The sequence below is a fragment of the Aureococcus anophagefferens genome (genome assembly GCF_000186865.1).
Source record: "Aureococcus anophagefferens unplaced genomic scaffold AURANscaffold_17, whole genome shotgun sequence".
NCBI lineage: Eukaryota > Pelagophyceae > Pelagomonadales > Pelagomonadaceae > Aureococcus > Aureococcus anophagefferens.
In genome coordinates this window covers 67,755-92,575 of record NW_008705577.1, presented here as the reverse complement: position 1 = coordinate 92,575, position 24,821 = coordinate 67,755, and the positions used below count along the sequence as shown (strand labels likewise).

General features: G+C 71.3%; 5 protein-coding genes across 5 annotated transcripts; 1 reads left to right on the top strand and 4 right to left on the bottom strand.

Annotated features, from left to right (window-relative positions):
* Nucleotides 1-2,450: 2,450 nt before the first annotated feature.
* AURANDRAFT_15235 (hypothetical protein) lies at nt 2,451-2,804 on the bottom strand (the record flags this gene model as incomplete). The annotated part of the gene is made up of 1 exon (XM_009040806.1): nt 2,451-2,804. A coding segment is annotated over one exon (354 nt), but the record flags the coding sequence as incomplete, so codon positions are not given.
* A 2,796-nt stretch (nt 2,805-5,600) lies between these two features.
* Nucleotides 5,601-5,951, bottom strand: DLC1 (hypothetical protein; the record flags this gene model as incomplete). The annotated part of the gene is made up of 1 exon (XM_009040805.1): nt 5,601-5,951. The coding sequence occupies one exon, from the start codon at nt 5,949-5,951 to the stop codon at nt 5,601-5,603; it is 351 nt and encodes a 116-aa protein (XP_009039053.1).
* Nucleotides 5,952-8,117: 2,166 nt separating this feature from the next.
* Nucleotides 8,118-9,068, bottom strand: AURANDRAFT_60208 (hypothetical protein; the record flags this gene model as incomplete). The annotated part of the gene is made up of 1 exon (XM_009040804.1): nt 8,118-9,068. One exon carries the CDS (start codon nt 9,063-9,065, stop codon nt 8,220-8,222), a length of 846 nt encoding a protein of 281 aa, XP_009039052.1.
* An 886-nt stretch (nt 9,069-9,954) lies between these two features.
* AURANDRAFT_72030 (hypothetical protein) lies at nt 9,955-13,015 on the bottom strand (the record flags this gene model as incomplete). Its single annotated transcript, XM_009040803.1, has 2 exons — nt 9,955-11,095; nt 11,874-13,015. The coding sequence occupies 2 exons, from the start codon at nt 13,013-13,015 to the stop codon at nt 9,955-9,957; spliced, it is 2,283 nt and encodes a 760-aa protein (XP_009039051.1).
* Nucleotides 13,016-13,649: 634 nt separating this feature from the next.
* On the top strand, nt 13,650-23,992 carry AURANDRAFT_72029 (hypothetical protein; the record flags this gene model as incomplete). The annotated part of the gene is made up of 7 exons (XM_009040958.1): nt 13,650-15,197; nt 15,437-16,275; nt 16,671-17,071; nt 17,814-19,327; nt 19,522-20,692; nt 20,816-21,687; nt 21,726-23,992. 7 exons carry the CDS (start codon nt 13,806-13,808, stop codon nt 23,940-23,942), a joined length of 8,406 nt encoding a protein of 2,801 aa, XP_009039206.1.
* Nucleotides 23,993-24,821: the final 829 nt, after the last annotated feature.

Genomic DNA, 24,821 nt, shown 5'->3' with positions numbered 1-24,821 from the left:
CGGGCGACCTGCGGGTTCTGCGTGCCGACCGCCCGCCCGACGGCGCGGCCGTCGCCCGCGCCCGTGGGCGTCGAGACCGTCTACGTGTCGTCGAGCGTCGAGTTCTCCAACCTCGGCGGCTTCGACGACGACGACGATTTGGTCTTCCGCGTCGCGCTCGCGCAGTCATTGGACGACGTCGACGACGCGGCCCAGGTGACGCGGACGACCTACGCGACGCGCCGGCGGCGGCTCTTGGCGGCGGGCGGGTCCGTCGAGTTCGACGTCGAGCTGCGCACCGCGGAGGAGCCGGCGGCCGTCGAAGCCGGCTTCGCGTCGGACCTCGCGGCCGCCGTCGCCGACGGGCGCCTGTCGTCGAGCCTCGCCGCCGTCGCCGCGTTCCTGGACCGGGGCTTCCGCGTCGCGAACGCGACTATCGACGGCGTCGGCGACGTCGCGGCGGCCTACTCCGCGAAGCCGTCGAAAGCGCCGACGACGGCGACGCCGACGCCCGCGCCGAGCGCCGCGCCGACCTACGGCCCCACGAGCCGCGCGCCGACGAAGCGGCCCACGCCCGCGCCCCAGCGCTACGTGGCCCCGACGGCCGCGCCGTCGACGGCGGCGCCGACGACGGGCCAGCCGGCCGCGAGCCCGACGGCCGAGGCGACGGCCGCGCCGTCGCGGGGCTGGGTCTGGACGCCGAACCCGACGCCGCGGCCCGTCGCCGTCATCATCGCGACGACGCCGAAGCCGACGAAGGCGCCGAAGGACAAGGGCGACGTCTTCCTCGGCCCGGCCGTCGACGACGACGACGAGGCGTCGCTCGGGTACGAGGTCGCGGGCATCTCCGGCAAGTGGCTCGTCATCATCTTCATCCTGCTCGTCTTGATCTGCTGCGCGAAGGTCGCCTACGTCGTCTCCCACATGGACTTCTGGCTCCCGCCGAAGCCCAAGGTCGAAATCGCGGAGCCGTTCTCGGACGAGACGCTGTCGCCGCAGGCGCGCGCCAAGGCCTTCCACGCCGCGAAGAAGGCGCGCGAGGCCCGCGAGGCGGCGATCCGCGAAACGCGGACGAAGAAGCGGGGCTGGTCCACGGACTCGCTGAGCGGCACCTTCGACTTTGAGCTGGATGCGGCGGGGAAATAGGAGCCGCGCGTCGTTCGAGGAATCCAAGGACGAGGCCTTTGACCCGGCGACGATCCCGCGCCACTTCGACCGGGAGCCGGGGAACTACAACATGCCGCCGAAGAAGATCCGGGGACGGCGCCACTCGCTGACGCCCGACGAGAACGACGCGCCCGTGTCCTACTTCGCGGACGACGTCGACCACGGCACGCCGTCCGCGGACTACATGGAGGTCGTGGTGTTGGCCGACGACGAGCTCGAGCAGGCCAAACGGAAACGGAAGAAGCGCCATTTGTCGGCCATCGTCATGACGGGCGTGTCGAACCCGCTGCGGCGGCGGCGCTTCGTCGTGCCGACGATCCGCGAGGAGCTCCACGCGCGCGACGACGACATCTTCCGCTCCGAGGCCCACATCTTCGACATCTCCTACGTCGAGGTCCGCGGCCGCAAGCGGCGCAACTCGGAGCCCGAGGGCGCGCTCAAGCAGAAGTGCCTCGACTTCATGGACCTGTCCATCGAGAGCATCGACCCGACCTTTAAGCGGAGGCCGAAGACGGCCGTCGGCCGCGCGGCGCGCGCCGTCGGCGACGCGGCGCACGGCGTCGAGCACAAGATCGAGGACCAGCTGCACGCCGTCGCGAACAAGATCCACGCGGCGGAGCACCGCGTCGACGAGGCCGCGCACCGCGCCGCGCCCAAGACGATGCACGTCGTCGACGAGGTCAAGCACAAGGTCCACGACGCCGAGCACGCCGTCGCCGACAAGATCCACGCCGTCGGCGACAAGATCCACGCCGCGGAGCACAAGCTCGAGGACGCGATCCACCACCGCGTCGACGAGGCCAAGCACCGCATCGAGCTCGCGCGCGCCGACGCGAAGCGCAAGGCCGAGCTCTTCAAGCGGCGCTTCGAGCGACACGGACGGCATCGGTAATTTTTAGACATGCTAGGTTCGCCAGTGCCAGAAGCTCAGGATGAGCGCGAAGACCTCGTCGGGAAAGAGACTTGTCTTATGCCCGCCAGTGCCAGAAGCTCAGGATGTGCGCGAAGACCTCATTGGGCAGCGGCGTCGCAGCTGCGACGCGCCGGGCGCGGGTTCGGGCCTTGCCGGCGTTCGGGACCGGCGGCGCGCCGAAGCAGCGCACAAGCGTCGGCGGCGCTGTCGCGCGGCCGGCGAGGCACAGGTGGCGGAGGCACAGGAGCTGCACGACGGGCTCGCGCACGTAGCGCTCCCAGGATCCGGCGTTGGTCACGGCCGTGAGCAGGTCGATGGTTTCTTGCCAGTCGCCGGGGAACTTTGGCAGCCCGCGCGCTTCGCGAGTACGCTCTATTTGTTTTCTGCACTTCGCACGCTCGAGCGCAGTTAGACCTTCATCATTGCGAGGACTAAGCGAAGCACCATTTCTCAGCAGAATGCGCACTAGCTCAACATTTCCGAATCTAAATGGAATCATGAGAGGTGTCTCGCCTGTATTATTCTGCGCATTAACGTCGGCGCCGTGCTTGAGGAGAAGCTCAACGATGCGCGCGTCCGCGGGGAAGTGCAAAGGTCGATACCCGTCGCGATCAGCGACGTTCGGATCCGCGCCGTGCTGTTCGAGAAGAATTTTGGCTGCATTATGAAAGTCATTGAGGGCCGCGACCATGATCATGGTGAACCCGTTTTCATCTCTTGCGTTCACGCTAATGCCCGCGGCAAGCTGGGCTGTGAAGTCTTGAATTTCATTCGCCTCCGCGAGCACGGACATGATCGAGCGGACGACGCCGGCCCGACGGTGGTTGACGGTGGCCGCGCGTCGGCCGCGGCGGCGGTCGTCGCGGCTGATTCAACATCGGGTCAATAAACCAATTTGCTGTCCTACGGCGAACAGGCTGCCCTCTCCAATCGCGCCGTCGCCATGCTCTGGACCGCCGCCTTGCAGGCCTTTTTCGCGAAGGACCTCGTCGCGCAAGATGCGCTCGACGAGGCAGGGAAGCCGAAGCTCCCGGCGAATTTCCATGCGACCATGTACATGACGAGCACCTATTCCGACGTGATCTGCGAGTTCACGGCCACGGGCTCCTGCGAGGGCCACCCGTGGGTCATGAGCCAGGACGACGACACCAAGCGCTTCGCGCAGTCGTTCCGCGTCGAGAATCGCTTCGCGCCCGCGTCCTACGCCGGCAGCGGGAAGGCGTTCTTCAACACGACGTCCGTGACGACGTCGACGGGCTCCTTCGACGTCATGAACGGGCTCTGCTACCCCATGGACTACGGCGGCACGCCGTCGACCTACACGAACATGTGGCAGTGGGTGCCGCTGTCGCGCCGGCGAGCGGACGCCGTCGTCGACGGGACCGAGTGCGCGGTCTGGGCCCTGTCGCTCGCGGGCATGGACCTGCTCGTCGCCGTCGGCAAGGACTCGGAAACCCCCGTCGAGTACAACATCAGCAACACGAAGGCGAACTACTCCTATTCGTTCCGCTTCGTGAGCTTCGCGGAGGGCGCGGACCCGGACGTGCTCCGCGGCTTCGACGAGGCCGCGTGCGCCTCTCCGCCGACGTGCGCGGAGCCCGGCGCGACGGGCGCCGTGACGACCGCGGACGCCTACATTTTCCACCCGGAGAACAACTTCAACATCTCGAACCAGGACGTCGGCGACGCGCTCGGCGACACGTTCTTCGTCTGCGAGGACCTGCAGACGGGATTGAATCCCGGCGCCGACCACGCGTACGCGTGGATCTCCCGGTGGAACTTGACCTACACCTCCACCGTGGGGCAGTACCTCAACTGCAACGCGTACGGCGCGGAGAACCACTGCATGGGCGCGAACGATCGTCTGGTGGGCCGCGAGGCGGCCCTGGGCCTCGGCGCGCCGCTGGCCGGCCAGTGCGACGCGAACGAGGCGACGGGCGTGTGGTGGTCGCTGCCGGCCGCCGGCCGCTGCCCCGACGGCGCGCCGCCGTCGGACGACTGCTCCTGGCAGGCGACGCGCGTGAAGACGATCAACGGGAGCTGCCTGTTCGATCTCCACAACTTCAACGCGACGTGCGCCGCCGACGCGCGCGCGCCGTTCAAGACGGCGCACGCGGCCTTCGAGCGCGCGTTCGCGAGCGACGACCCCGCCGACGGCGGCTGCCCGCCTTTGGACGTCTAAGTTGAACATCAACGAAACGAGGTTGAAGAGCAGCGCGATCGATGATGGGCAGCCTTTGAAGGATGAACCATTGGCTCGGCGCAGTCGCCGCGCTGCTGCTCTCGGCGCGCGCCGCGCCGGACGGCCGCGTGCTCATCTCGAGCATGGTGCACGAGGACATCGTGGGCGTCGCGGCCACGCTCAAGAACTTGGTGGACTTCACGCACCCGCGCACGCCCGTCGTCGTCCACCTCTCGGCGAACCGCGACGACGGCACCTTCGACGCCATGCGCGCGCTCGCCTTCCTGCCGCCGCGCGTCTACGCGAACCCGCGGCGCATCCCGACGAAGCACGCGACGGGCTCCATCCTGCTCGGCCACGTCTCGAACGCGCTCCACGGCGCCTCTCTCAACCTCAGTTTCACGCACGTGCTCTGCTCGGCGTCCAACGCGCGCTTCTTCGTGCCCGGCGTCGAGCGCTTCGTCGTGCGCGGCGGCTTCTCCAAGGTCGCCGAGACGCCCTGGCTCGAGGGCAACTGCGACGCCGGGGCGAAGAAGTCCATCCTCGTGAACAAGTGGTACTTCGACGCCGTGCTCGGCGCCGACGCGCGGACCGTCAAGGGCTGCCGCGGCGGCTTCTCGCAGCACGAGGGCATGTTCTTCCCGCGCTACGCGTTCGAGCGATTCGACGCGTTCGCGCGCGGCACCGTCGACCCCGAGACGAACGCGACGGTCTTCGAGCGCATCCTCGCCCAGAACACGGGCGCGTACAGCGGCCAGGCCGCGGAGGAGGTGCTCCTCCAGACCTTCGTCGCGAACCGCCTCGCCGCGGAGCTCGACGCCGCGCGGCCGCCCGTCTTCGCGGGGCCGGCGTGCGCGCACTGGCCGCCGCGGTCCGGCGTCGTCGGCGCCCTCGACGCCGTCGCCTACCGCCTGGGCCGCAACCTCACGCTCTACAAGAGCCCCTACCAGGTCAAGCGCTGGACGCCGGACGCGCGGAAGGGCGACTTTGCGTTCCTCGAGTGCCTCGGCCGCGGCGACGCGGCCGCGCGGACCGCGCTCGGCCTCGACGGCGACGACCTCGCGCCCCTGCCGGACTGGCACGTCCAGAACGCGACGCTGGCCTGCATCGCCGACCTCGGCGTCGACCTCGGCGCGCCGCGGCGCGAGAACCCGCCGCGCGCGCACAAGAAGCTCACGAGCCTCCTCGGGAAGGCCGACCCCTACCCGGACCTCGTCGCGCTCGCCGCCGCCGTGCGCCGCTGGCTCGGCGGCGACGTCCCGACGACGCGGCGGCGGCCCGCGCGCGCCCACTGGGTCACGTAGCGACGGGTCCCGTAGGCGCGCCCGCGCGCCGCGCGCGAGGAGAGGGCGCGCGCGCCTAGTCGAGCTCCGCGAGGTTGTCGACGTTGAGGGCCGTGCCGAAGACCGTGACGACGACGCTCATCTGCGAGTTCTCCCACGGTATGCACACGAGGCCGTCCTTCGCGTTGTCCCAGAAAAGCGCCGCGCCCGTGTCGAGGCCCGCGCCGTTCTTCTGCATGATGATGCACGTGACGATGTATTTGAAGGGCCGGTTCAGCGTCTGGAGCTCCTTGAGGCAGGCGTCGACGATCGCGTGGATCTTGTTGTTCACGAGCTTGGCCTGGTACTGGAACTCGCTGAGGCACGCGGAGATCGCGTTCTTGACCAGGTTCTCGATGTCCTCCTGCGGGAACTGGTCCTCGTCCATGGCGCCGGGCCCGCGCTAGGGCCGGGGCGGCTCGACCTGCGCGGGTGGCGGCGCGGTTCGAGTTCCGCGGCGCGCTCGCGAAGCCCGCGCGACGGAGTCCGGCCGCGGCCCCTCTCTCGCGAAACCCCCGACCATGGAACCACCGACGGCGCGGCGGCGTTTGGCGGGAGCGCGCGGCACGCTGCGACCGCGCAGCTCGGCGGCGCTCGGCGGAGCGCCGCCGCGCGACGGGCTGCCAGCATGCCGCGGCGGAGACCGGCCGAGCGGCAGCCGCTGCCGGACGATGTCCCCGCTCTTCTCGTCGCTCTCGGGGGGCCGAGGCCACCGGACACAGACGCTGGTCGCCACCTCTTGAGCGAGAGCCGCGGTCGTCCCCGCGATCGCGCACCGCGGGCTACCGACTGTTTTGTATACCAGCGCCGACCGCTGGGCTAGCGCGAATGGATACATCATGTCTTGAGCATCAAGTTGAAGAGCACTTTTGACCGGGATTGCTCTCGGTGCATGGACCCGCATTCCGGCCTCTCCAACGGCGGACCTCGAGGCGCTTCCGACGCTCGACGAGTACCTGTCGTCGGTGATGGCCGATAAACCGACAAAGAAAGCGAAATTCGAGGTCCCGGCGGGCGCGACGGTCGTCGAAATCGACAGCGACGACGACGATGCCCCGCAGCAAGCTTCCCACGACGTCGTCGACCTGCGCGACAGCGACGACGACGACGCGCTCGCGCGCCGCGAGGACCACTTCGAGTCCGACGCCGCGCTGGCGCGCTTTCTGGCCAGCGAAGGCGCCGGCGCGGACTACGAGTCCGACGCCGCGCTCGCGCGGCGCCTCGCCGGCGCGGACGACGCCGCGAGCCGCCCCGCCGCGCCGCCGCCGCCGACGAGCGGCGGCGTCCTCGTCGACGGGTCGCGGCCGCCTTGGTCTGCGACGGCCGACTGGTTCGAACACCAGCACGAGCCGGGCAAGTGCGGGAACTTCGATTTGTGCAGCCAGGGCCGGTCGTGCTTCGTCTGCCCGGCCAACGGCGACAGCACGGCGCACGGCCTGTTCCCGCGGCCGCTGCCGGGCCAGACGATCCGGGTGCACTACCTCCCGCACGCGCGCTGCGCGAAGCCGCGGCGCGAGGGCGACGGCCCCGCGCCGCGCCGCGACGTCGACGGCACGACGGCGACCGTGACCGCTCGGTCCGCCGCCTACGAGCGGTTCTCCATGCCGCCCTTCGCGGGCCGCGTCGAGACCGTCGAGCTCGGCCCGCGGCGCGAGGCCGTCTACGTGCTGCGCAACTTCGACGGGGCCCGCGGCGCGACGCTCGCGGCGAACCTGGAGAAGTGCTTCGGCCTGGACGTGCTGCACCCGCCGAGCGGCGCGGGCACCATGGCCAAGTGCGCGGCGGCCCAGGGCAACAACTGCCAGGACAACTACACGAAGCTCTATCCTCTTAGGATGTTCGCCGACGACCAGACCTTCGAGCTGCTCCAGCCGATTCTGGACGCGACGATGGCCGCCGTCAACGCCGCCGCGGCGCCGGGGCGGCCGACGCTCTCGCTGCGCCGCGGCGAGCGGGCGGGCGAGCTCATCACGGGCGAGGCGCAGATACTACGGTTCCGCGCGGGGAAGACGGCGGCGGCGCGCGGAGACAAAATGCACGTCCACGTCGACAAGCCGGGCACGCGCTGGGTCGCGCTCATGTCGCTCGGCGACTCGTCGTCCTTCGTCGTCGACCACGCGCCGGACTGCAAGCGGTGCTGGACGGGCGGCGGCAACGGCACCGCGGGCAAGAAATGGAAGGACTGGCATTCCGTGCCGTGCCCGACGTGCCGCGAGATCGTCCTCGCGTCGGGCGACTGCGTGCTCTTCTTCGGCGACCCGGCGACGCAAGTCGCGCACGGCAACATGGGCACGCGGGCCAACACGGCGCCGCCGGGCCTGCCGCCCTGGTGCTACCGCGGCCGCGTCAGCTGCCAGTACCGCCTGTCCGCGGGCTTCAGGGACCGCACGGGCACGATCTACTAGAGAGGAGGTCGCGAGCGGCGCGGCCCCAGTCGCGTCTCTTCGGACGCCGCCGCGCGGACCACGAACTCATGTGTGTTAAGAAATTGCTTGTGAGGACGTGCGGCAGTAGAATCTCGCGCGCGCACGAAGTGCCACACGCCCGTTCTCGAGAAGCTCGGGCGCGCCCGTCCGTTAGGCGCGCGCGCGCGGTCCCCGGTTCGGGCGGCGGCCCCGGTCGGCAGGCGCCGGGGGCTCGCGCCTCGGGAAGGACCTCAGGCCTCGGCCTCCTTGGGCGCCGGCGGGTTCTTCTCGAGGTAGTCCTTGAAGGGCTGGGCCTTCTCGAACGTGTACTCGGTCTCGACGGCGATCGCGACGAGGCACTTGAACGCGTTCGCGACGCAGTGGGGCACGGAGGCGAGCGTCGGGTAGTTGACCTCGAGGCAGAGCGACGACATGGCGTTGAGCGCTTCGCCGAACTTGCAGGAGAGGTCCGCGTCCGTGAGGTCGAGGACCTTGACGTCGAACATCGACCCGTTGTCGTAGACGTCCGTGATGACCAGGCCGTAGTCGAAGGGGTTGATGTGGAGCTTCTGGAGGAGCACGGCCTCGGAGTTGCCCACGCGGTCGCCCTTCCTGAGGAGGTTCACGGGGTTCGTGATCTCGATGCGGCCCTTGACGATCTTCGTCGCGATCTGGAGCGTCTGGAAGAAGTTCGTCTGGCCGGGGTCGCAGTCCGTCGGGCCCGGGGGCACGATGACGTCGATGGGCGCCGTCGCGCCGACGCGCGCCGGCGCGGGCACGCGGTTCGCCTCGATGAGCTCGCGGACGTCCGCGAGGTCCTCGTTCGTGAACACAAAGCCGACGTTGCCGAGGACCTTGGGCAGGAGCATCTCGTAGGGGTGGCCCGGGTTCTTGGCGAGGTAGGCGTTGAGCACCTTGCGCATCATCGTGTTCTTCCCCATGAGCACCACGGCCTTGCCGCGCAGCGCGATGCGGATCTGCTGGAACTGCTTCGACCCGACGTTGTCGCAGTGGACGATGAAGATCTTCGAGTAGTCGTCGAGGAGGCCCTCCATCTTCTCGAAGTACTCCTGCTTGCGCTCGCGCGAGAGGCCCATGGTTGCTGTGTTTTTTGCGGTGGACGACGACGAGGCGGGCGGCGTGAGCGAGCGCTAGCGATTGCGGTCGGCGCGCCCCCCTCGACTAGGAATTCCTACCCCCGGCGAGCGGATGCCCAGGGCCCTCGAACGCGCCGCGCCGGTTCCGCGGCGTGGAGCGCTCCGCTAGGCGTAGTTAATGCGCGCAGCGCGCGTTTAGTCGATGTCCGCGGCCGCGGCCGGCGTGCCGCGAGCTCCGCGGAAGACTCCTGCGTCGCCCGGCCACCAGCCGCCGCGGCCGCGGCGACCGCACGTGACGACGCGACACTGGCAAGCCTGGAGCGCCACGACGAAGCCGCTGAGCGACGGCGCGGAGAAGGAGGACGGCACGTCGCAGACCCTGCGGCCCAGCATGGAGGCCGAGAGCTTGAGGTCGAGCAGGGCCCCGCAGCTCCGGGCGCCGCAGGGGCAAAGACATGAGCCATTGGTGCCCAGCCGGCTTCGCCGCGGGCTTCGTCACAAAGGCCAAGACGATGGCCGTCGGCCAGTTGCTCCTCGACGCCGATGACTTCGTCACCGCGATCCCCGCGGCCAAGCGCCTCAAGCTGCTCAACTACGTCGCGGCCGCGGTCGTCGGCGTCACGGTCACGATGCTCACGGCCCGGCGGCGGACCGGCGTGACGGCGGAGGCCCTGGTGCCGTTCTTATTCGGCGCCGCGATGATGACGTCCGCGCCGACGCCCAGCAACTGGACGACCCGGATCGACTTCGCCTTGGCCTTGGTCGTGTTCCCGAGCTCGTGGAGCCGGCGCGCTGAGAGGGGCAATTGTACGCAGAAAGGACCTCTTAGAGAGTCGTCAGCGGGAGTCGCGCCGGGGGGAGGCGCGCGCTCGACCGCGGGGAGGAGCACTCAGACCTCAGCGGCGGGCTTGTCGACGATGACGTAGAGGGACTGGGTCTTGCGGAAGCGGGCGGCCTCGCGCGCGCGGCCGCGGGCCGCCGCCTTGGCCTCGGCCGCGCGCGCGGCCGCGGCGCGGCGCGCGGCCGCGGCGCCGTGCTTCGCGTCGAGGGCCTTGGCGAGCTCGGCGGCCTTGGCCGTGACGCGCAGGGCGCGCACGGCGGCCGCGAGGACCGCGTCCGTGCCGAGCGCGGCGCCGCGCTTCGAGCGGCGCGACGCCGCGGAGCCCGCGCGCGCCGCGGCGCCGGCGAGCTTCGCCGCGAGCGTCGCCCGGAGCGCCGCGACGTCCTCCTCGGGCGCGACGACGTCCTTGGCCTTGGCCTTGGCCGCGACGCGGCGGAGGTACGCGGCGCGGCGCTCGGCGGCCGCGGCGCGCTTCGCCTCCTTGTCCGTCGGAGGGGGCGGCGGCGCGCAGGGCTTGGCCGGCGAGCCGAGGGCCTTGGCCTTCTCCACCTTGCCGGCGAGGATCGCGCCGCGGCGCTGCTCCGCGGCGCCGAGCTTGGACGCGAGCGCGTCGACCGTCGACGGCGCCGCCTGCCCGTCGGCGGCGCGGCGCTTCTCCGCGAGCTTCTTCGCCTTCTCGACCTTGGCGGCGAGGATGGCGTCGCGGCGGTCGCCGGCGTCGGCGAGCTTCTTGCAGACGTCGCCGAGGTCGAAGGTCTGGGCGGCGCGCTCGCGCTTCTCGGGCGACCGCGGCGGCGACCGCGTCGCCTTCGAACGCACGGCCTCGAGGTGCTCGTTGCGGCGCTGCGTCGCCTCGACGAGCTTGACGCGGAGCTTGATGGCCCGGGCGGCGTGCTGGGCCTGCTTGAACTTCAACGGCGACGCGCGGCGGCACGCGGCGGCCTTGAACTTGACGGCCTCCTGCTCGATGTCGCGGCGGATCTCCGCCTCGCGGAGCTTCTCGACGATCTTCTTCAGGAGCTCGGCGCTCGGCGTCTCCGGGACGGCGCGCTTGCGCTTCGAGAGGCAGGCGGCGCGGATCGTGCGGCCGGCGAGGAAGTACTTGCGCGCCTCCTCGGCGGCGGCGACGCGCTCGTCCCAGGTCTTCTTGATGGACGACTTCGTCGGCGTGAGCTTGGCGAGGAAGGCGCTGGGGTCGACGGCGGGCTCCGACGTGAGGTCGATGAGCAGGGGCGGGGCGATGGCGGCCATGGTGTCAGGAGAGCGTGTGTTTGGTGTTCGCGGAACACACCGGAGAGCGTTTGCTGGGCGAGGCAGCCCGTGAACTGCCGGATCTCATCGGATCGTGATGTTTGCTTCGTGCATGTTGAACTGGGAGAGCGCGACATGGAGCTCACGAGCAGCTCGTCTTCGAGCCGCGCCGTCCCCAGGACGCCCCTCCTACGAGTCAAGGAGAGTACCGCAAAGTCCTTCTGGCAGTTCGTCGGCGCGTTTTCGATCATCTGGGTGCGTGTTTCAGCGCGTCTCAAGGAAGTCATGGGCAGCCTAATTCACTCAGGTGTTCGACTACCTGGTCCACAACCCCTTCTGCGGCACCATGTTCCAGTGCGGCTGCGTCTTTGCGTTCGACTGGAACAGAGGCTGGCGCGATTGCAACATCCACGACCCGGCCGCGCCCCACTGCCCGTGGTGCGACTGCGCGTCGTTTCTCGACGGCGGCGCGTGCTACGTCTGCGATCGGAAGACGTTCATCGCGGTCGCGCTGCTCGTCTACGCGCTCTCCCGGGGGCACAGCTTCGACGTCCGTGTACGACGAGCCCTCGCCGCGTGGCTCGCGTACGGCGTCGCCGCCGGCCTCTTCTTCTTCGTCGTCCTCGCGCCGACGGTACCCCTGGTTCTTCGGCTACGCGCGCGGCGGCGCGGCTCGCCCGCGCGCATCCCTGAGGTGGGTCCACGACTAATGTTACGCGGGCTTCCGCTTCCGCGTGCGCTTGTAGGTGTAGGCGGCCCAGTCGAGGACGAGGAAGATGGACGACTTCATGTTGACGCCCTTGTCGTCGGGCTTCGTCTCCTCGTGGATCTTGACCTTGTCCGCCGCGTTCGCGGGCTTGGGCCGCTTCTCGAGGAAGGCCTGGAAGAGCGCGCGCACGTCCGCCGTCGCGAGGTTGCAGTCGTCGCCGAGGAGCGCGTCGAGCTTTTCGCCGGCCGCCGGCGCGGGCGCCGGCGCCGGCGCGGGCGGCGCGGCGGGCGGCGCGGGCGCGCGTTTGGGCGGTGCGGGCGGTGCGGGCCGCGGCGGCGGCGCCAGCGGACGGGGCGGGGCCGGCGCGGCGCGGCGGGCCGCCGGGGCCGGCGCGGCGGGCGCGGCGAGCGCGGCTTTGAGCGGGTCCGGCGCCGGCGCGGCGCGCTTCGCGGGCGCGAGCGCCGCCTTGAGCGGGTCCTTGGACGACGACGAGACGACCTGCTTCTCCTGCTTCGGCGGCGCCTCGTCGAGCATGACGATCTTCCTCCGCTTCGCGGCCTCCTTCCTCGGCCGCGGCGCGGGGATCGCCGCCGGCTCGCTCCGCGGCGGCGCGCCGGCGAGCCCCGCCTGGTAGCGCGGCGACAGGTCCCGCTTCTGCGCGCCGCCCCGGCCGCCCGCGCCGCGGCCGCGGCCGCCGCCGAGCGACGCGTCGGGCTTCCTCAGCAGGTTCACCTTCGGCGCGTCCGCGCGGACGCCGCAGTGCTTGACCTGCGGCGGCCCCTCGGGCTTGAAGAGCTCCTCGTCCAAGATGCCCGGCAGGTCGCGCGCGTCGAACCAGTCGTGGATCGTGTCGCCGTACGTCCACTCGGGCTGCGGCGGCGGGTCCGACTCGCGCTCCGCGTAGGCCGCGCGGACCTTGCTCACGAACGTGTCCTCGATCTCCCGCTCGAAGGACTCGCAGGGGATGCCGAGCTCGCGGCTCACGCAGCCCGCCGTGATCTGCACCCACTTGTCCTCGTCCTCGAGCCGCTCGTCGATGAGCCGCTTCAGCACGTGCATCGGCGGCCGCTCGCTCGCGGGCTTGTCCTCGGCGACGAGCGCCAACAACTCGTCGACGCGCTCCTGCGCGCCGGGCAGGCTGCGCCACATGGCGGCGCGCAGTGCAGCCGCACTGCGGCGAGGCACTCGGCGGCGGCGGTGATGGAGATGTGATGGGGGGGTTTGCTCCGGCAAGGTCGGCGCCGTCGCGCGACGGCGGCGTCTAAAGTCACTCTTTTTTGCATGGTCCTAGACGTCCCGGCGAGCTACGCCCGCGTGAAGCAAGCTCTTTCTAACTCGACGAAATCACTGAAATATGCTCGAAAAAGGACCGCCTACGTACGAATACGCGCGTATACGCGCCAGCCATGCGCTGCGTATAGGCGCAGAACGGTCGCTTTTTGTGGTCGGGGCGACGCCCCATGACCCCTGGCGTCGCCCTGGACGGTTGGTCAGTGCCGGAGACGCAGTTTCGGTGTTGGTCCAAAATCCACCCTACGGGCCTCGTTCGTCCACCGCGCTCCTACGGACAAATCCGGCACAGTCGATCTCGCCACCATCGATGGCGTTGGACATGCCCCTTGGTTTCCTAATCGACGGTACTATGAAGGTTCGATCGCGCTCAAGATCGTGACTTTCGAGTACAGCGTCGCTGCGCTAGAGGGGTCGGCCGGGGCGCCACTGGCGGAGCAACCCCCCCCCTGGCGGTGGCGACCGGTGCGATCGAGCTCCCGTATGGGAGAGCGCCCTGCCGTCTGACGACGGGTTCGGCGTCCTCGGCGTCCTCCGCGCAGCTTCCGACGCGCGCTCAAAACAGACCACACCCGCGACCTCCTCGTCGAGCCGCGCCGACTCGTTTCGGCGCGCCGCGACGCGCGAACACAGCAACAGAACAGGCGCCATGCGCCGGACCCTGCGCGGCCCGGCGCTGACCATCGAACCGAACAGCGTCGTGCGCATCCGCTTCCTGAAGGCGACGACCTTCGTCCTCGCGCTCCTCGCGCTCATCGCGGCGGCCTGCGCGGCCGCGGCCGACGGGAGGCACCATCGCGAGGTGCTGCGGTGCACGCGCCACGCGTCGCGGTCCAAGCGCCTCGAGGACAACGACTGCGTGCTCACGGAGACACCGCGCGGCGTCGACCGGCTCTTCGAGAAGCGGCGGCGCTCGTCCTTCGAGATCGCGGGCGCGGAGCTGCGGCTCGAAATGTCGAACGCGCTGCGCACGCGGACGCTCCGGCGGCGGTGCAACTCCAGCGACGCCGACGCCGTGCGCGAGGTCGTCGCGGCCATGGCGCGCGACATCGAGGCCGGCGGCGTGCCCGCGAAGAAGGGCCGCGGGCCGCCGCAGCGCGCGCCGCGCGCGCCGCCGCGGCCCGCGAACCGCGCTAAATTCGACCCGGAGGCGGCCTGGCGCGGCGCGGCGCCGTCGCTCATCGCCGTCGTCGTCAGCGACGAGTCCGGCGGCGAGCACGTCGTCCACGTCTTCGACGACGCGGCGCGCGCCGCGGACGCGCTCGAGGCCGTCCAGGCCTATCTAGGCGCGTCCGCGCGCGACACGGGCGCGCCCGTGTCCCTGGCGCTGCGCTTCGACGACTCGGGCGCCGACGAGGTGTTGGTTTTTCTGTGTCTGGTGTTGTTGGCGTGCGCCATGGCGCGGCCGGCCTTAGAAACAACGACGTTCGACACCACCACCGAGGTCGTGTCGATCAAGCGGCGGAATTTGTTCGGGGTCATGACCTTCGACCTGTGCGTCGCCTTCGAGAACGTCGACGCGCTGGCGGTGACGGAGCACGGCGCGCACCATCTGGCGGTGGCGCGCCCCCAGGAGGCGACGCCAGACGACCTACTCGCGACGCTCGCGTCCGCGAATCGCATCCACGGCGCGCCGCTGCCGGGCGTCATCCGCGCGGCGGCGCGCGTGGGGGCGCGGCGCGAGTACGGGTTGCGGCTGTCGCTGAACGCCTTCGGCGGCAAGCAGCCGGAGACCGCGGATTTCGTGCGCCGCTGCCTCGACGTCGACCTGAGCTTCGGCGACAAGTTCGCCGACTCGGCGGCGCTGAAGCGCGCCGTCGAGGCGGCGAACGCGAGCCTGCTGGCGGCCTTCGCCAACGAGAGCGCGCGGCCCGCGAAGCCCGTCGAGTCCTCGGAGTGCGCCGTGTGCCTCGTGCACCGGAAAGACGCGGTCCTCGCGCCCTGCGGCCACATGTGCGCCTGCTTCCGCTGCGCGACGCGCCTCCACCGCCAGCAGGACAAGTGCCCCATCTGCCGCGCGACCATCGAGCACGTCGTCAAGGTCTACACGACCTAGGTAACACTTTTGTTGACGTCTCATTGAAGATTTGAAGCCGCCGCGCGATGGCCGACGATCGCGGGGCGGCGGCGGGTGACTCGGTGGCCGACGATCTCGGGGCAGCGGCGAGCGGCGGCGAGGCTGCCGGGAGCACTGAGGCAGCGCCCAAAACCACCGCGTGGCCGCTGCGCGACGGCACGGCCCCCGGCGAGCTCGACAAGGGCAGCCTCGTCAACGCCCAGGGGCTGCGCATCGCCACCTACTGCGTGCGCGCGGCGAATCCCGTGGCCTTTGTCGTGCTGGCGCACGGCTACCGCGTCTGCGCGCGCTACGAGTGGCTCTGCGCGACGGCCGAGGGCGGGCCGCACGAGAAATGGGCCGGGAGCCTACCCGAGCGGCTCGCGGCGAGCGACGTCTCCGTCTTCATGCTCGACCACCAGAGCCACGGCGACTCCGAGGGACTCTACGGCGACGTGGGGCCCTGCGTGGAGTCGCTCGACGACCTCGCGCGCGACGCGCTGCAGCTCGCGGCCGCCGCCGCGGCCGAGTACCCGACGCTGCCGCGGTTCCTCGTCGGATCGTCGATGGGCGGCGCCATCGCCGCGCGCTGCGCGAAGCTCGGCGGGAAATTCGACGGCATCGTCTTCCACTCGCCCATGCTCTACCTCGACGACTTCCCCTCGTCGTTCTCGCGGACGGTGGCTTTGTACGCGCTCGCCGCCGCGAAGAAGCTGCTCGGACCGGCGGGCGAGACGTTCCACACGGCGGAGAACGCCATCCCGAGCCACGCGCGGGAAGCGTTGACGGAGCCCACGTTCTACCACGGCCCCATGCTGGCGGGGACGCTCTACGCCTGCGCCGCGGCCATGGCCGGGTTCATGGACGACGGCGGCTTGGAAGATCTAGGCTGCCGCGCTTTGCTCGTGCTCCACTCGCGCGCGGACGCCATGTGCTCGCTGGCCGGGTCCGAGGCCCTCTTCGAACGCGCCGGCGCGGCGCGCAGGACCCTCGTGGTCCTCAAGGGCCTCGGCGGCGCGGAGCCGGGGCTCCTCAGGGAGGCCGGCGCGGTCTCGGACGACCTGTTCCCGCGGGCCGTCCTCGACCTGCCCCTCTTCCACAACCTCTGCCGGGAGCCGCACGGCGAGCCCATCGGCGCGGCCATCGCCGGCTGGCTCCGGCGCGAGGCGGACCTCGCGGGCGCGCGGCCGCCGCCGCCGCCGCCTTAAAACTGGCCAATGAGAGCAGGCTTCAACGCGATGCGTTTGCTTGAAGCGTGACGAGTATTCCCGACTTCCGACGCCGGAAGCGTGCGTCGCCTCGCCCCGTGCCGGGCTTGTGGAGGCTTCCTAGGAGCGCGACACGAATCCCGACCGCCGCGCCGCGAACCCCCCCACGCACCCGGACCATGCATCGCCTCGGGGCTGCGTGCGACTCGCAGCCCGAGCTGGACCGCCTCGACAGTTTCGAGTCGTGTAGCTCCATGGCGTCGAGCTGCGGCTCCGAGTCGCGGAGCAGCCTGGCCCTCGCCGGCGGGAGCGACGAGAGCTGCCACAGCCTCCCCCTGCGGCGCCACCGCCGCAAGCAGTTCTCGCGGCGCGACGCGCCGGACCCCGTCGACTGGCTCGGCCGCTTCCGGCAGAACCCGCTCATCGTTTCCATCATCGGCATCGCCCACGTCGTCGGCCTCCGGCGCGTCGCGACGACCTTCACGCGCCTGAGCTCGTCGCTCAACGTCGTCGACCTCGACGACACGCTCGACGACACGCTCGACGAGCGCGACTACCCGGACGGGTCCGAGCTCCTCGACGACGGCTTCGGCTTCTACGTCGCCATCACGCCGCCAACGAGCCGGGCGGGCTCCATCGACGCGTCCTTCTGTCCGCCCTAACATGCTAGTACTCGAAGTAGCGTAGTGGACGCGTCTAGTGGACGCGCGTCGGCGCGGCCGCGGACGCTGCGACTTCGCCCGCACACTGCTTCGGCATTCTTAGGCCCCGGCGCCTAGGCGCTCGTCGCGAGGCTCTTCGCGAACGTCGTGCTCTCCTTCGTGGGTGGCGCGAAGGAGAAGAGCGATCGGAAGGAGAAGTTCTTGATGGCGACGCCGAATCGCGGCTTCTTGAGCTTGTCGGCGTCGACCTTCTTGAGCTTGGCGTTCTTCGCCTCGTCCTCGGCGGAGAGCTTGTGCGACGGCGCGGCGCTGTACTTCTTCTTGGGCAGCAGGAAGAAGAGCGCGCCCTCCTCGCCGCCCGGCCCGATGCTGCCGCCGAAGCCGCCCGTGAAGCCGCCGCCCTTCGGCCCAAAGCCCGAAGCAAGGGAGAGGTTCAGGAGCAGGAGGACGAGCTTGTACATGGTTTGCCTGCGGCGCGGCGTTGGGTTTCGAACGGGAAGCCTTTTTCGATTGTTCTTCGCGCGCGCGACGGCGGTCGCTCTTGTCCGTGGTCGAATTTGAAACCGCGGGCGTCGGAGGGGTTGTTGTGGAGCGTATGCTGTCAGGATTGGACGCCGGCGGCGCGCTGTCGACGCGACGAGACCCGAATGTGCGGCTGGCGCGGATCCAGATGGCGCGCGCTCTGAGATCGAGCTGTGGATGCTGTGGCAAGGATTTTGCGAGCACAAGAGGTGCCGTCCGCCGCGTCTCGTCGGCCGCGGCGGGCGTCCAGCCAGCGATGGACTTCCTCGACTTCGAGGACAACCGCGTCGCCGAGATCCTCGAACAGGTCGAAAACGGCACGCTCGCAGCAGAAGACGGCGTAATAGAGCTCCTCGACGAGGAGGACCTGCTCCAAGAGCTGCGCGCCAATGCGGACCTCGTGACCTTCTTCCGGGACCACCCCGAGGCCGTCGTCGCCTGCGCGCTCGTCCGCGACGGCGAGGGCCAGTCCGGCGACACGGAGACGCTCGAGCCCGACAAGCCGACGCGGCGGGACCGGCGCGGCGGCGTCGCGGCCGAGGTGCTGACCGGAGAGGACGGCGCGTGCTCGTCCGTCGCCGAGGCCTGCGCGGCCTGCGACGGCTGCTGGGGCCGGCTCGCCGCGTTCCTCGACGACGACGACGACGACGACGCGACGCCCATGCGCGCGAACCGCTGGGAGCGCGTCCTGGCCGCGCTGCTGCGGTCCGGGAGATTCGCGACGACGAACGCGCTCGGCCGCGCGGATTTTCTGCAAGGGCTGCCGAAGCGGCTGGCGTCGTCCTGGGCGGCGGGCCAGGTCGGCGCGATGATGTTGAGAGATGCCTTCGGCGGCAAGCTCGTCGCGTGCGCGGCGCCGCCGCCGTTCCTCCGGGCCTCGGCGGCGGCGCTCGGCGACGGCCGCGGCGCGCGCAACGGGCGGACCATGTTCCTCGGCGCGCTCGCGGACGCCGCGGCGCGCGGGCGGTGCGCCGCGGCGCTCGCGGGCGACCCGGAGACGCTCGCGGCGCTCGTCGCGGCCGCGGAGGCGACGGCCGAGGCCTGCGACGTCCTGTCCGCTTTGGTCGCCGCCGTCGCCGACGACCGGTCCCTGCGGAGGGTCGTCGCCGGCGCCGTCGCGCCGCGGCGGACGGCGCTGCTCCTGCGGCCGGACGCGCCGCGGGGCGAGGTCGGCGCGGACCTGCTCGCGCGCGCGCGGCTTCTGAGGGCCGCGGCTCGGTGCGCGGGCGTGGCGGACGCGCTCGCCGCGCCGGACGCGCTCAACTTCTACGTCGACCGCTTCTTCGACCTGCCGGCGTGCACCATGCTCCACAACGCCGTCACGGCGGCGGTGCTCGCGGTCCTCGCCGACGAGCCGCGGCGCGCGGACGCCGCGGCGGTGCTCGACGCGCTCCTCTTCCGGACGGGCGAGTGCGCGCACTCGGACGACGCGTCGCGGGGCCTGCTGAAGCGCGCGGCCCACGCGATCCGCGTCGCCCGCGCGGACGGCCGCCACGTGACCCTGTCGCGCGACGCGAACCTCGTCGTCATCGCCGAGGCGGTCTGCGCGGCGCTCCGCCAGGACCCGGACGACGGAGGCGACCGCGAGCCGCTCATCCCGGACCTGCTCTTCCGGCGCCGGCCGGAGCTCGACGCCTGGCTCCACTTCGCCGCGAGCGTGCTCTCCCTCGAGACCGCCCGCAAGGTCGTCCTCGCCGAGCCGCCGAAGTCGTCCTTCCGCGACGTCCGCTAAAATCATTCTCGAGAGAGCTCGGACTTGAGCTCGGTCACTTGCTCGACTTACTCCGAGCGACTCGGAAGTGCGGGCCAACCAAGTGGCAAGTCAAGTGGCCAACCTGAGCGCTAGTCGCAGGCAACATATTGCCGTTGCGGGGAACGTGCACAGTTTTTGTCATCATCGCAGACGATGATGCCCAGAGCAGCCCTTTGACACGCCGTTCCCGCGTGATGCGCGTCGCGGCCCTCGCGCTCCTCCTGGCGCTCGGCCGCGTCGGCGGCGAGGCCTGCGGCGGCGACGCGCTGCTCGAGGTCCACGAGGAGCTGGACCACGGCGACGTCTGCCGGTCCGTCCGCGACCGGTCGAGCTGGTCCTGCCCGGCGGACTGCGCGCCCGCGGAGGGCCGCGAGGCGCCCTACTGCGTCAACGGCCACGGCGCGCCCTGCCGGAGCGCGGCGCGGCGCGACGCGCCGACCTGCGGCGGCGGCGGGCGGCCCGTCTTCGCCGCGCGCCGCGACCGCGGCGACGTCTGCCGGAAAAAGCGAAAGATTGGCTGCCCGTCGGACTGCGTCCCCCGGGGCCGCGACGACTGCGCGCACCCCTTCACGGGCGCGCCGTGCCGCACGGGCCTGCGGGGCCTCTGCCCGAATTTGGAGGCCCACGACGAGGTCGACCACGGCGACGTCTGCCGCGGCGACGACGAGTGGCACTGCCCGCCGGACTGCCGCCCCGCCGACGGCCGCCCCTTCTGCGCCAACGCGACGGGCGCCGGCGCCTGCCGCAGCGGCCTGCGGCCCGCGGCGGCGCTCGCGGGCCGGACCGCGTGCGCGGAATGCTCCGACGCGCAGTGGGCGCCGCTCACCGCGCGGCCGGCGCGCAACGACAGCCGCGCGACGGCGGAGCTGGTGGTGGCCCACTGCGCGGGCAACGTGGGCTGGGTCAACTTCGTCGCGGCGGAGCTCCGGGACTGCGGCGTCGACGTCCGCGACGTCTACGTCTATTCGAAATGCGGCGACGCCGAGGGCGCGCGGCGCAAGCTGCCCGACGCGCGCGTGGAGCGGTTGAGCAACGTCGGCGGCGAGCACCACACCTACGCGCACCACCTCTTCCGGCGCGTGAGCTCCGGCGCGCCGCTCCACCAGGTCGTCCTCTTCTTCAAAGACGAGGATCTAGCACCGGAGCTCCGGAAGCTCGCGGCCCCGGTCTGCGCGACGGCCCACGCGGCCCTGGGCCACGTGGGCTTCGGCTGCGGCCGGCGGCCCGCGGCCGGCGGCAGCGCGCTCCACATGATGAACGAGCTCGCGGACTTCGACCCGGGCCGCGACCGGGGCGGGAAACAAGGGCGCGAACTTCCAAGGCTCCTCTTCGGCCGTGTTCCACTCGTTTCGGCTGATGTTTGGACGAGCGGTCATCCCTCGGAATGCAGTTTTGGGAACGCGCGCGCGCGGCACACGCACGTTGAAGCGACGTTGCATCACCCCGGTTCCTCCCCAGGCCACAACGGCACGCACGCGCCCGCGCGCCACGAGGCGCTGCCCTTGCGGGCCTGGCTCCAGACGCAGACGCTGCTCGCGCCGCTCCTGGACCGCGTCGTCGTCGCCGTGTGCTACGGCGGCATCTTCGGCGTGCACCGGAGCCGCGTGGCCAAGATCGCGCGCGCGACGTGGCGCACGCTCGAGCGGACGCTCTACACGCACGAGCGGTCGTCGAACGCGCTCATGGAGCGCACCTGGGCCGCGCTACTCGCGCGGGAGCAGCCCGCGAAGCGCTACAAGCGGGCGCTCTGCGCCGCGCGGCGCCGGGGCGACGACGGCGTCCTGGACGGCTGCGCGTGCGGCTGCGCGTGCGACGCCGCGTCGGGCGAGTGCGCGGACCCCAAAGCCCGGGGCGTGCTGCCCGGCTGGGGTTTGGAGATGCCCTACGGCGCAACCTGCGGCGCGGGCGCGCCCTGCGACCTCCGGGGCCCGGCGCCCGCGCCGGCCTTTGAGGGCGCGATGAGCCACCGGGCGACGCCGCGGCCGCCCGAGACCGTCGACGTCGTCGTCGCCGCCTACGACCGGCCCGCGGCGCCCATGGTCGCCAGTCTGCTCCGCGCGCTGCCCTACCGCGCGGTCCACGTGCGCGTCTTCTCCTACTGCAAGCGCGCCGGCGGCTGCGCCGCGGGCGACGCGGCCGCTTTGCGCAGGCTCGCGGGCGACCGCGGCGGCCGGCGCGTGCAGATCTTCACCGAGCAGCTGCCCAACGTCGGCCGCTGCGACCACACCTATCTGGCGCACGTCGCTCGGACCTACGACGACCTCGCGAACGCGACGTTCTTCCTCAAGGACACGACGGTGTGGCACGACCACCTCGGGGCCATGGCGAACGTGCTGACCTTCGCCGCGGCGCTCCCCGAAACCTCGAGGCCTTCTGCGCGCGGCGCCAGGGCCGCGAGGCCCGCGCCTTCGAGCTCCCGACGTACAAGTCGGAGCAGTGCGCGCGCTTCGGCAACTGCTACGCGGACGAGGCCTACGCGCGCGCGGCGACGCGGCCCGTCGGCGCGTGGATCGACGCGCACCTCGGCGGCGGCGGCGGCGACCCCTTCCCGACGTGCCTCGGGGGCCTCTTCGCCGCGGGCCGACACGCGCTCCGACGGCGGCCCAAGGCGACCTACGAGGCGCTCGCGCGCGAGCTCGCGGCGGGCGACTCGCTCGAGGCGGGCCACTACATGGAGCGCGCGTGGCTGCCGCTCCTGGGCGTCGTCGACGACGTGCCCGCGGTCGCGACGCGTTTGGTCGTCTACGCCGTCGACGCCGCGGGCGCCGCGGGCGGCCCGCGGCGCTTCGACGGCCTCGCGCTGCCGAAGCGCGGCGAGGCGGCCCGGGGCTACGTCGTCGACCGGCGGCTCTTCACGGACGACACCGACGTCCTCGCGAAGCCGCCGCGCGGCTGGGCGGCGACGCGCATGGACTGGCGGTCCACGTGGAACTCGCGGCGGCTGCACGCGCTCGCGCTCCAGGCCATGCCCCACCGGGAGCCCGCGCTCCACGGCTACGACGTCTCGCTCTACGTGGACGCGGCCGCGCGCGGCGTCGACGTCGACGCGGCCGTCGCCGCGGTCTACGCGAACCTCGAGCGGCCCGCGATCGGCCTGCGGCCGCGGCGCGTGCTCGGGCGAGTGGCCGGCGGCGAGCTCGCCTCGGGGCTCGTCGAGGAGGCGCGGCTCTCCGACGACCCGCCGGACGCCGAGGCCGTCGCCAAGGCCCAGGCCTTTGTGGCCGCGAAGCTCCGCGAGCTCGCGAAGCGGGGCAACTCGCCGCCGTCGACGGCGTTCGACGGCGCGTTCGTGCTCCGGCGGACCTGCGACGCGGCGGCGGCCTTTGGGGACGCGTGGTTCGACTACGCGGCGGCCGCGGGCCCCCAGTTTGGCGACGTCGCGCTCCACTTCGCCGCGGCCGCGTTCCGGGCCGACGTCGCGTCGACGGACCGGCCAATCGTCGACCCGCGGCCCGCGATGTCCTCGGCGGCGCCGCGGCGGCGCGCCCCGGTGGCGACGTGGGTGTTCCTAGCGACGGGAGACGCGTCCCCGGCCTGGGTCGCCATGACGAAGCGCGCGGTCGTGTCCGCGCTCGAGCGGACGTCGCTCAAGCCCGTCTGCGTCTTCTGGGGCCCGCGGTCGGCGCCCCTCGCCCTCTGGCTCGCGGCGCGCGGCGTCGAGGTCGTGCACCACGCGCCGCTCTGGCTGCCGCTCCTCGAGCGCGCGCTCAACACGACCGCGGGGAGGCGCAACGTCAAGTTCAGCCCGCTCTACGCGTCGCCGCGGAGCCTCGCGTCGACGTTCCTGCGCGTGGACGTGCCCCTGCTCCTCGACCCGGCGGTCCACGGCGACGTCGTGCTCTACGCGGACACGGACGTGCTCTTCCTCGACGGCGTCGCCTTCGGGGCCGCGGCCCCCGAGTTCTTCTCCCTGGGCGCGGAGACGCCGCGCGCGCCGAACTACGGCAACGCGGGCGTCATGCTCCTGAATTTGGCCGGCCTCCGGCGGACCTACGCGGCGTTTCTCGATTGGATCTTCTCGCCGGAGAACGTGGACCGCGGGCTCCACTTCGGCGACTACGGGCCGGGCGACCAGGGCGCCTACGCGTCCTTCTACCGGGGCCGCTTCGACGTCGCGAACTGGCCCGCGTTCAACTGGCGGCCCTACTGGCCCTACGCGCCCGGCCGCGCGTCGCTGCTCCACTTCCACGGCCCGAAGCCCGACGACTACCGCGACTTCCTCCGCGACGGCGGTGCCGGTAGCCCGCTCCACGCGGGCATCCTCGCGCGCTGCGACGCGCACCCTTGGGTGGTCGAGCCGGGGTACCCGGGCGGGAAGCGCGACGGCACGCCCGACCACTGCGCGCGGTGGATGGCGCTCTACGACTGCGCCGCGGACGACGTCGCGGAGCGGCGCGCGGCGCCGCCGTCGCCAGACTGCGTGTCGCTCCTGCGCCGCCACGCGATCCACCGCGCGACGACGACGTGGCGGGGCGTCGTCGCCGCGGCGCTCGCCGCCGTCGTCGCGGCCCTGGCCTTCTGGCGGCGCCACCAGAGCCGGCCCCGGGCCGTGTCCGACGACACGCAGATGGCCAAGGCGCTTTAACCATCGCTAGTGAGATGCCTAATATCCAGAGGAACCTACTGGGCATGGATAATCACTCCTCCGGGGCCTGCAAAGTCGACCGACCGCGGAGGCGTCCGCAGCCAGTCAGGCTCCAGTCAGCATCCCGTCCGGTGCCAGTGACTGACAGACTGTGGTGCCAGTGCACTGCAGTGGGTTAGCGACCCACTCACACAGTGGCAAAATTGGGCGCGAATTCGCCGCGCGAACTCCGCCAAGCCGCACCTCTATTCATTCGTATGTTGCCACGCCTCGCCCGCCGTGTCGAGCAGAAGCAAGCGGCGGGGCGATTGGTGGGGACGGTGAGCGAGGACGTCTGGCAGGAAGTCTTCCAATTCCTCCAGCCCGGCGAGACGGCGGCCCCGGCGCGGACCTCGAAGGCTCTCAACTCCGCGTCGCGTCATGATGGCCTATGGAACGTGTTCGCCGCGCGGGCGCCGCCCCGGCTCTGGCTCGCGCTCCGCGGGACCGGGCGGGAGCGTTTCGAACGCGCGATGACGCTCGAGCGCGAGTTGGATATGAATTTACAAAACCTGGTCGAGGACGAAGATATCGACTGTGAACTGACCGTGGTTGTCACTGTCACGCAGGCTGAAGAGGTGGTATTCCTGGCGCGATTTCCTTACACGCCGAGTAGAAACGACGAAGGTTATGAAGAGAACATGCTCTCGTTGCGACGCTCCGTGGAGAGTGAGCACGACATCGAAAGTTTCCGTCCTTTGGGTCCGGATCAGGTGATCCCCGAGGTCGCAAATGAATTCGCCGCCGCTTACACTGGAGGAGTGAATGACCGGTACGCCAAGCAAACGCCCGACTTTCGGATTACGTGGATGTTTGAAAGGCCGGACGGCCGCGCCGCCA